An 11,014-nucleotide genomic window follows, 5' to 3' on the forward strand; every position below is an offset into this window, starting at 1 on the left:
TAAATTCCATTCAAATACAGGATTCTGTCTGGTGATCGTCCACTTCTTCCTCTGAATCCCAACAGCGCCTTCGAGGCAGGAAGAATTTCGTTTCTTCTGATAAGAGGGCAATAAATTATTTTTCTCTGAAAGATTTAGGTGTCCTGTGGCTGCTGTCTCGCTGCAAGTCCTTTCTTTAAAAAAAGTATCTTACATTGCATAGTTTCTATTTTAACATTTTTTATAACCTAAAACTACCTTTAACACACTACTTAAGAGAATTGATACAGCATTACTTTCTAACACAGCACATATAATATTCATTTTAATATTTGCAAAAAGCCAATCATAAAATACACATTTTTCACAGAAAGATTTTAATTTTGTGACTGAAAATGCAGTCCTCGATAGCCACAGTCAAAGGGATAGCGTCGAGCCCGGGATCGGTGCTGGGTGAACCCTGGCCCGACCTCCATCGCATCGAATCCCCCCTGTTCACCAATGCCGTCTCATCGGGGATGTTTTATACAGTTTTTTACGCCCAAGGCAGAGGTGCCCCTATTTCTTTTGTCACTCCACATGCGCATGAAGTCTCTTTTCTCTGTGCAGGGCTGGACAATGCTGTTTCTGGGAGGTGGTGGGTGTTCATCGAGTTATGGGAACCCGGTATTCAGATGTATGTTCCTGACGACTCTGGTTATATTGATTGAAGATATTTATCATCGCTCTTTTGTGGTCCCTCATGGTCCCAAAAGGGCCCATCTCTGCACTGGCCACATCTTCTTGCTTCCCAATGAGGCTTTCTTTCCTTGCTGCCATCTGGAGTTTCACAATTTCGATGTGGCAATGTGTCTCCTGAGTGTCAGTGGTCCTAGGTTGTTAGAGTTTTGTTACATATACAATTTTATTTACAACTTTATTTCATATCAGCACGAATTATCTCACACCACATATTACAATAACCAGTGCCTAAGGCTGCAGCAGTCCCAGTCAAAAACATCATGAGTCTAAGCCTAGCTCGTTCTCTCTAAATGGGTTTATTTTGGCTGAACACTCCCCAGCACCTCAGGGCGGTTTCAGGGTCCGGGTTCGGGGCCCAGCGGCCGCTGCAGCCCCGGCCGCCCTCGCGCTCGGCGTTGTCCCGGCAACCGCGGCTAGGCGGGAAGGACAAGACCGGACCGGCCCCACAAGCGACCCCACAACCAACCCCGAGGCGGACTCGGCCCCACAGCCGACTCCACACCCACCCCTGCAGCCGGCCTTGAGGCGGACTCGGCCCCACAGCCGACTCCACACCCACCCCTGCAGCCCGCCTTGAGGCGAACTCGGCTCCAGAGCCGACTCCCCACTCCGCCCCCACAACCAACTCTGAGGCAGACTCGGACCCACAGCCAGCTCCACACTTCGCCGAAGAGCGGACGCAGCCCCGGAGCGGACCCCGGCCGGCCCCGCCATGGAGCTTGAGGAGGACTTGGGTGAGGTTTGTTGGTTGGGAGGGACGGAGAAAGCTCACGTCGGTGCGGGCATGGCCGGGACCACACCGGCGCCACTGGGGTCTGTTGCCGCTCGGGCCGGTTTTGTCACCCCCCGCGGGCCGCGTCTGTCCCCCACCCCGAGCCACGTCTGTCCCCTCTCGGCCCGGGTCCGTCCCCATGCCCAGTGCCCGAGCCGGGCGGGCCCTCTCCCGGTGATTTCAGCCCTGGTCGCCCCACCAGGTGCTGCTGTTTCGGGTGAGGTCAGCCTGCAGGATTTCACTGAATAAAGCGACTTTGTTTTGTCTTGTTCGAGCGTGGCTTCCCCCCCGTGTCTCCCGGCTCAGCCGCTCCAGGCGGTTTTGGGATCCGTTTCAGCGCAGTGTCAGGTACAAGGATCTCCCTGCACGTGGCGTTGTTGTGGTGGTGCTTTTGGCGGTTTCAGCCGTGTGTAATTACAGCTGCTTGCCTGCCTGAGCTGCTCCTGTGCTGCTGAGGGCTCTGCTCTTCCTCTTCTGCTCGTCTCTGTCCCCTCTCCCTTCACTGGCAACACACTTGTCTTGTGTGGCGCCAGTTCAGAGTGAGAAGCTATTGGAAAAGTCTCTAACAAGTAGTGTTTAGTCTTGTGAATTCCTGAAACAGACAGCGCTTAATCCTGTATTTACATATATCCGTGATTAACATGCACAACTCGATATCTTAGCCCTGACAATAAAGACTGTGTGCCTGATAAAGGGTGTATCTTGGCCAGACCCCACAGTTGGAATGCATTCAAGGAGAAGAAACCCTCCTCAGAAGGAAGGAGGGGATGTTTGGAGGAGCATCCCCCATGCAGCCAGTGCTAAAAAAATTGCTGCTTTTTAATACTGAAATAACAGTGTTAGAGTGTTTAATTTTTCACAATGTTTTGGTGACAAAGCCACTTGTGATTGCTCTTCCAGGGGCAGCTGGGCCAATGCAAAGCCAGGTGCTCTTAATTCCCCAGAGTGGGCTGTTGAGGTGAGAGTTGCTCAGAGGCAGCAGCACTGCACAGCCCAGATGGAACAAGGATCCTGTCTGTCCCTTCTCTTTCCAAGTGCCTCTTAGCCTGAATTCTGTTCGTTGGGACTTGTGGAACAGCATTTTAACAGCTGCCAGCCTGGGGCCTGATGGAGCCACGTGTGTGAGAGAGGAGGACAGAGGCAGCAGCAGCCAGTGCCTAGAGCTGAGTAAGCTCCTGCATAATCAGATCCTGAATGTGCTGAAAGCTCCTGCAGCAAGAGTGGCAGAGCAAAAAGGATGGGAGCAGCCCAGGCTGCTTGGTGTGTACCCCACAGACAAACCCACAGGCAGTACTGGGGCCTTATGTCTCCTCCTGGCGGCTCTCTTCCTTACTCAGAATATGCATATTTATTAATATTTATAATTTAATCTATTTTATAGACAATTATGTATGCATGGATTCACAGTGCTTCATGTTCAGTATGTTTGTTCCTCAATGTTTTTGCTGCTTTAGTAACGCCTCAGCTCCTAAATAATTACATGATTAAAAGCTTCATTCAGAGTCTCATGTACCATGTTAGGGACACTGCTGCCTCCTCACATTCTGCCTCCAGCAAAACAAGCTGTTGATGGAAAAAAGATTTGGTTTAGCTGCTGGAGGTGCTGGTGGGTGTGACACAATCCCACTGATCCTCTTCCAGGAGAGCTGGGAAGTGCTGCTGGCTTTCCCTTGGAGTAAGGGTGGTTGCCTCCCTAATAAGGTAACCTAAAGAGTTATTACACACAGTGGTGCTGACTCTCCTCTGTTTTAACTAATGTCCCAGTTGTGAGAAGTTCAAGTTTAATTAATTTGGTTATGCAAAGCAGGTGCCTGCCTTAATGAATGGTTTCAGACTAAGAGCAGCTCGTTTAACTCCCTCAGACCACAGCCCTGATGTGGTGCTGTGGGGTTTTCCCCAGTGTGTGAGTGATTCTCATCTTCCTAACCAGATGCTCTTCCCTGTTCTCTGTTCCCCCAGATATGTTGGATCCAGAGAGGTTAATCCAGTGCCCCTTGGTTAAACACCACTGGATCAGAGCACGGCGCTTTCCCTATCACCTGGTGAAGTGTAAGGAGGTGAGCTGGACAGGCAGTGACTGAGTGCCTCTGTGCTTGTCAGTACTCCCTGTGTTCCTGCCTTTCCTGACAAGTAGCCCTGTTTAACTTTTATTTCATAGAACTTCAGGATTTGTCTAGTGATAGCTCCAGGCACACAGGAATGCACCCATTCACAGTCTGGCTCTGTTGAAAGGAGACAGAGATCCTTCATGGTTAGTTCAGGGAGGAGACTCTGGTCTCTTCCAGCAGCTCATAGGGAGGCCATATTCATTTTTCCACTTTCAGGATGAGGTGAGATAGTGATCACCAAGCAGATAAAGCCAGTGTCTAAGTAATTAGCAGAAGAGCTTGGGGATTGTCACAGGTCCATCTGAAGATGCCACAGTGTGTTATTTGCAGTGCAGGGGTCTGGGTGGAGATTGTCCCTCTTGCTTGGAACAAGTTTGTTGAGTTTCCTTTGCATTCCTTATGCATAAAATCCAATTAACACTTCCACTCAGCTCAGTCTCCCATTCCTGTGTACAGAACACAGCCCTGACCCAAACAGGGACAGTGCAAGCAGAGCAAGTTGGATCTTCTTGGCTGTTTAAGAATCATGGAATCACAGGATGGTTTGGTTTGGAAGGTACCTTAAAGCCCATCCAGTGCCACCCCTGCCATGGGCAGTGACGCCTTCCACTGTCCCACGTTGCTCCAAGCCCTGTCCAACGTGGCCTTGGACACTTCCAGAGATCAGGGGCAGCCACAGCTGCTCTGGGCACCCTGTGCCAGGGCTTGCCCACCCTCCCAGGGAGGAATTCCTTCCCAATATCCCACCTAACCCTGCCCCCTGGCAGTGGGAAGCCACTCACTCATGCCAGGCGACAGCAGGGATGGACACCTATGGACATGGCAGCTCTGGCTGTACCAGGCAGGGAGTGCCAAGGGCCCTGGGTGTGCTGAAGCCAGGGATCAGCAGTGCTGGAGGAACTGCCTGGAGCAGCCTTGGGTGTGAGTCTAATCCCTGACCAGCAGAGCAAGCAAGTACTGGTCCAGTGGCAGAGCTGGGGTTTTCCCAGTAATGCTCTGTCCCTTGCAGGAGCTGAGCCCTGCCACTAGAACTAGTGCCTGCCATCATGGAAATCCAGGTGGAATGCTGCCAGCCCCCTGGCTCTTCTAAAAGGCTTACAGAATTTCTCTGCCTGTGTGCCCACTTAGTTAAAATACATCTGGAGGGTTTAGATTTGCCTGATATCTCTCCATTACTGGTTTTAAAATGGTTTCATTTGTGCTTTAAGCCATGCAGTCAGTATCACCAGCACTGGAGGGAACTGTAGGGAGTTTGCTGAAGGTCTGTTCCACTTCAGTCAGGATGGCTCAGTTTCTGTGAATTGTGTTTGGAAGAAAAGTCATGTTCATTTCCCCTTTTGTATTTAGTGTCTAAGCAATACATTGCAATTTCTTGTTCGTTTTTGTCTTTTTCAAAGCAACACCACAAACATCCCAGTCTTTTTTTCCTATGTATCAACAAGAGGTAAGTGAATTTGACAGATGTGGCACATAATTTTGGTTTTCCCTTGTCCAGAGCAACCCTGAAATTGCAAAGAAATTGGCCACGTGCCCGTTCAACGCTCGTCACCTGGTTCCTCAGGCTGACCTCAGTGACCACATCATGAAGTGCAATGACAAAGCCTTCGTGGAGCAAGATGTGGGTAAGAGACCCCCTGTGCACCCTGGGGACTGAGGTGTCCTCATGGAATAACCCAAAAGTGGAAGGCAGGTGGTTTTCTGTAGTTTTGTGTGACACAGCAGCTTTGGGGAAGCTTCATCTCATTTGCTTGGCTTTATTGGGCAGTTTCTTGAGAATATGGCAGATGCTGTGGGTAGGCTTTGCATATATTTTGTTGTCAGGTTTGTTGAATGGAAAGGTTTTACCCAAAACGGGGCAGGAAGTGCCTCTGGAAGGAGGAGTGGGATGCATTAATGGCCACAAGGATGGGCTGCTCCTCTTGCAGAGCTGATCTCCCTTTGACTCTTGCACATCACAGGGCACACAGTTTTTTGTCTTCTGTAGAGGTGCAGAGGCAGTGATGCCTGCGTCCATGTCAGCAGGTTTCCTCTTCGCTCCAGAATTCCTGCTCAGAGTTCCAGGGAGTAGAGTCTTCTCTTTTTCATTGAAAAAGGAAAATTTAAAGTTGCTGGATTGCAGCTGTCCCCAACCTATTTGCTTTGAGTGGGGCTTGCTCTAAAGCCCAAAGATGTTTTTCAGCTTGAGCCAAAGTGTTTAATGGATTGAAGGACTGCTGGTCACTGTGTTTTCTCTCTTCCTGAAGTGAGCCGGTCCTTTGAGTCCCCACAGGAGCAGCTGAATAATGGGAGCACATGGCAGGCACCTCCAAGTGCTGAAGACTGGGAAACAGGTGAGGAACTTGTCCACCTGCTGCCTTCTTCCTGGCCATGTCCTCCAGCTCCTCTGGGGACAGTGTGAGCCCAGGAGTGCTCAGGGCTGCCTTGCAGGACACTTTGCTTATGCTCCTTCCTATGAACATGGATCTCTGCACCCCACAGGCTTGGCTTGCTATGGAGAGCAATCCAAAATACCTGCCAGAATGAGCATGGGAAGAGATTTCCAAGCATCCCTTCTTCCCATAAGAGCTTTTGTACCTTATGTGTGATGATAGCAATGGAAACATGTTCCTCAGTGAAGCAGACACATTCCTTATAGGTCAACTTTTCCTCCCTCTTGAACCTGTAAAAATATGGCAGAAATATTCCTGATCACAGAATCACTGAATGGTTAGGCTTGGATGGCACCTTAAAGTTCATCTCATTCCATGAGATGGAACACATTCCCCTGTCCCAGGCTGCTCCAAGCCCCATCCAACTTGGCCTTGGACACTTCCAGGGATCCAGGGGCAGCCACAGCTGCTCTGAGCATCCTGTGCCAGGGCCTGCCCACCTTCCCAGGGAACAATTCCTGCCCAATATCCCATCCATCCCTGCCCTCTGGCAGTGGGAAGCCATTTAAGCCACTGATCTGATGGTGGTTTCTGGGGTTTCTTAGTTCTGAGCCACAACATCTGCTTTCTTTCACAGACTTGCTGGAGGGGTCTGAGTCTACTTTTGTGTGGGGTGTGATCAACTCTGCCATGAACAGGTAGGGAATGCAAGTTTGATTCTTTACATCAGTTTTGTTTATACAAATATTGCAGCCATCTCCCAGCCTCACCTCAACGGCTGGACAGGAGATGCCTTTGATGCTGTAGAGCCCTGGGAGGAGAGATGCTGCTGGTTCAGTGTGTCCTGCTTCCTCATACGGCCTGGAGCAGAGCAGGAAACCCTCAGGAGCACTGATCCTGCTCCTGTTTGCCTGTGGCAGGCTGCTCTTCCTGCCCATGGCCTGTGTTCAGGGACTCATGGATGTCTGGGCAATGTGCAGGGAGAAAGGTGGTCCCTTTGAGTCCTTGGGAGATCCCTTGTGAGCTCCTGCCTCCTGGGGCCTGGCAGATGTGCAAGAGTTGGGCCCTGTGTCAGTAGAATCCTCCCCTCGTGCCCTTTCCAGAGTGTGGTCAGAGTTTGGGATGGGGGGAGCAAGGAGCTCAGTGCCCAGCTGTGAACAGGAAGGCGTTCCCCTGGCTGGCAAAGTGCATTAAGGTTTATTTAACAGGTTCATTTACAATACAGCAATAATCCTGCCCCTGCAGCTCTGAGTTCTGTGTGAGCTCTTCAGAGGGGCTGACAGCAGCACTGCCTGGTTCCACCTGTCAGACTCCTTAGAAAACCTGTGAGTGTTCAGAGCACATCCAGCTCTCCTCAGCACCACCAGCATGGTGGCACAGAGTAATTGTTGCCTCCTCCAGCCAGGTCTCATAAGCTCTTGGAGGTCTATTACTCACCCAAGATAGCTCAGCTACCTTTGGAGGCATAAAATCAGCAGGATGGCTTCTGTTGCAGTGCTGGAAACAAAAAGTTTTAATAAAAGGCAAAATAACAAAACTCTTTACAGAGAAAAACCAAGCCAGGTGTAAGAGGTTCTTGCTCCTGGTAAAACACCTCACAAAAGCCATTGGTTTCTTTGTTCTCTTCTTTTTCTAGTGATTTGCTTAGGTGGGACCTTTTGGCCTCTGTCCAATTGTCTTTAAGTTTGAGGTGAAGTCCCCCAGGTCCTATGAGGTGTCTTTTTCACCTAGTTGAGGAGAGAAACTTCTGAGCTTCTTTCCTTTTTAAGAGGACAAAGGAGAGTTTTGTCACTCCAACAGGGGGCACATTCCTGTAGCACAGCACCATCCCCCAGGGCCTTGCTGCAGTAAAATGCATAACTGTGAGCCAGAAGTAACCAAAGGCACTTAATTCCAGCCCCATCAGTGACCAGAACAACTCCTTGCCCTCCCGGATGCGGCCCCCTGAGACCCTCCCGTACAGCATGTCTGCAGGCCTGTGAGTACTGAGCTCCTTAAATCTCTGTAGCAGCACTTTGTGGCTCCCACTGCATGGACAGGAGGGGCTGGATGGAGCAGCTGCTTCTTGAGAGCAGCTTCTGAGGGAATCTGCTGCTCAGATCATCCTCTGTGTCCTTCCTTTGAGGCATCCTCTCATTCTTTCCTTGCTCCATTCCTGTGGCCCGGGTTAGGCAGAGCTGCTCCCTGGCCACGTTGGCTCTGTGTCTCTAAACACAGCATCCCCATTATCCCCTTTCACTCCCCACCCTGCCCCTGACTTAAACCAGATTGTTCCTTTCTTTATATGCTCTGTTCACTGTCAGGCCCAGCTAAGGCAGAGCTGAGGTGAAACAGGGTCCTTAAACCAGCACCACTGGGGGAAAAAGTACCAAATTCCATATGGGGGAGGGAGAGAAGGAGCTCCCCATGGGGAAGTGTCTAATGTTGAAAGCAAAGATTTTAATTTGCCTTTAGCAGCAAAACAACAGCTTAAAGATGCTTGGAGGAATGATTGTCCTGGTTCCCACTGGGAGCAACTAAAGCTGGTGCTCTTGGGGCACTGCAGACACAGCTCCTGCACAGCCAGGCACTGTGCAATTACCAGTGTTGGGCTGAGTCTGGCAAAGCAAACTGAAATGGCAGTTGTGGACAAGCCTTGTTGCGAAGGGAGCAAGAGCTGCCCCTGCAGAGGCCACTGTCCCTTGGGGGAGTGGGGGAAGTTGTTGTATCTTTGTCCGTCTCATGCAAAAATTGTATCTTGTCCTTTCCAGAATTCGGAGTATTAGTTCCTCCCCATGGAATGTAGTTTTGCCCCAGCAGTAAGTGTCTCCCTGGTTTGGACAGAAGAGCTCCTGCAGAAGACAGACATGCTCTGGACCTGATGGCAGGACTCTCTACACCTGGCTTTTGTTGCTTAATCTATTTCTCATAACATTTGAATATGTGGAACTGTCCTTGGTTGGCAGATGTTTCCCCCAACCACTTGTTTTAAAAGTTACCCTCACCTTTACTTGGTGAATTTTGTTACTGTTTTTGAAAAAATAGACTGATAAATGTACAGAGAAACCTTCCTAGCCCAACCCTGGGTCATGGTGGCTCCCTATGAACAGGAAAAACGTCATTAATTGCCAAGTCTCTGTTTTTTGTAACAGGAAAACTGAAAGGTATTTTACTGTGCATGCACGTTTTATTTTTATTTTGTTGGAGTCTGAGTTTGTTCACTCAGGATATGACAAGCATTCAGGTTGGGTTTTAAACTGTTTGTCATTTGCAGAGACTGCTTTGAGAGCATCCTGGCCTTAACTTTTGCACCTTCACACCTTGAGCCTTGCCTTTGTCACCTTGGGCCTTGCCTTTGTCTCCTGTGTGTGAAGGACTTCCCCAGGCAGACCTTAACAGAGAATCCTCTGCAAGTTCCTTGCATCACACACAACCCCAAACAGGGGAAGTTTCAGGAGGACACTGAGGTGCTTTTCCAGTTTCCATTAGGGTTTTGCAGTTTTCTAATGCTTGAAACATGTTTGAGAGCTCTCAGGTACCTGTTCTGTATTGGGGGAGGAAGGGAGTAGGAATGGTTTAAATCAGTAAAAATGCATGTTTGGGACTGAAAATGTTCAGATCAAGCAGTGTATTTCTAAACATCCAAAGTACAAAATGGGATCCAAATATACAACCATAAAGAATTAAGAAGCCAGATATGATGTTTGTCTAGAAAGAGATTAATGCCTTCATATTTTCCCCTAAAGACTGGATTTCCACCATCTGTATACTACCACTAGAAAATAATACATGTTGACTCGAATGTGCAAAATTAATATTCTTTTAAAGTTCTGTCAACTTATGACAAGGTTCTTGTTAGCAATTTAGAATAAAAATGTTTTAAATTCCCTGCAACTGCTTTTCTTTGGAGTCAATAAGTGCTGACATGGGAAGCTCTCCTTTTCACCTTCATTTCTTTTCTGTCATCTGGATTGAAAGTGGTGACAAACACCAGCTGTGATTGTTTCTGCTTGTGTTGTATTTGATGCAGAATATTTTTCCGGGTGTGTCACAGGTCACCTCTATGCTGGTGACAGAGCAAGGACTTTTCTGTGGAATATCCTGGGTTCAGTTCTCAGTCTCTTGTGCTGGCTGGGTTGTGCAGTGCCAGAGCCTCCACCCCATTCCCTGGAGGCTGCATGGCCTTGCCAGGAGCAGATGGATGTAGAGACAAAATCACAGACCTCACTGGAAGGGACCTTAAAGCCCATCCAGTGCCACCCCTGCCAGGGCAGGGACACCTCCCACTGTCCCACGCTGCTCCAAGTCCCATCCAGCCTGGCCTTGGGCACTGCCAGGGATCCAGGGGCAGCCACAGCTGCTCTGGGCACCCTGTGCCAGGGCCTGCCCACCCTCACAGGGAAGAATTTTTTCCTAACATCTAATCTTAATCTCCCCTCTTTTAGTTAAAAACTGTTCCCCATGTCCTGTCACTGCCTGTGTAAGAAGTCCCTCTCCCTCTTTTTTTACAAGCCTTTAGGCACTGGAAGGGGCTCTGAGGTCTCCTGGGAGCCTTCTCTTCTCCAGGCTGGACAGCTGTTGGAATTTCAGGCTCTTTCTTGCCCCAAGGTCAGGGCAAAGAAAACTCAGAAGACATTTTTGAAGACTCACTCTGAAGTTTATTATCCTTATCTGTTACAAACTCACAAGATGTGAGCTCTCTCTAACAAGTTGAGAAAGTGAGGTGAAATAGTATCTGTTCAAGGCTACTTAAGTCCCAATTATCCAATAAACCATTGACATCTATATTATTTATGTTTCTAACCAGTTATGTTAACCTGAAACCCACAATGCAGACATCTTTCATTCAGTTAGAGAAAATCACCCAGATCCAGGAAGAAGGTGCAAAAAAGCCATCTAATCCACACCCCCAATTCTCCATCTTGGCTCCCATATATCACCATATACTAAAACCCCAAACCTAAGTTTTTTCACCCTGTAAGATCACACAATACTATCCAAACCACTCACACGCTGATTATGTGCTATCACTCCAATTTTGAAGCCTTTTCCAAGGTCTCAGGTCA

At 49.0% G+C, this 11,014-nt stretch overlaps 1 protein-coding gene across 3 annotated transcripts; it reads left to right on the forward strand.

Annotated features, from left to right (window-relative positions):
• Window positions 1-1,096: 1,096 nt before the first annotated feature.
• Window positions 1,097-9,837, forward strand: LOC103821789 (gametocyte-specific factor 1). 3 transcript variants are annotated; one of them, XM_050985621.1, is made up of 8 exons: window positions 1,097-1,454; window positions 1,695-1,840; window positions 3,452-3,549; window positions 5,096-5,222; window positions 5,844-5,930; window positions 6,607-6,667; window positions 7,867-7,947; window positions 8,720-9,837. In XM_050985621.1, exons 3-8 carry the CDS (start codon window positions 3,454-3,456, stop codon window positions 8,769-8,771), a joined length of 504 nt encoding a protein of 167 aa, XP_050841578.1. In that variant the 5' UTR covers window positions 1,097-1,454; window positions 1,695-1,840; window positions 3,452-3,453; the 3' UTR covers window positions 8,772-9,837. The 3 variants fall into 3 exon arrangements, with proteins under 3 accessions (XP_050841578.1, XP_018776881.2, XP_009094969.3); XM_018921336.3 differs by lacking the exon at window positions 1,695-1,840 and having other exon boundaries at window positions 1,097-1,459; XM_009096721.4 differs by lacking the exon at window positions 1,695-1,840 and having other exon boundaries at window positions 1,100-1,454.
• The last annotated feature ends 1,177 nt before the right edge of the window (window positions 9,838-11,014 follow it).

The sequence above is a fragment of the Serinus canaria genome, chromosome 27 (genome assembly GCF_022539315.1).
Source record: "Serinus canaria isolate serCan28SL12 chromosome 27, serCan2020, whole genome shotgun sequence".
In the NCBI taxonomy this organism is placed as follows: Eukaryota; Metazoa; Chordata; class Aves; order Passeriformes; family Fringillidae; genus Serinus; species Serinus canaria.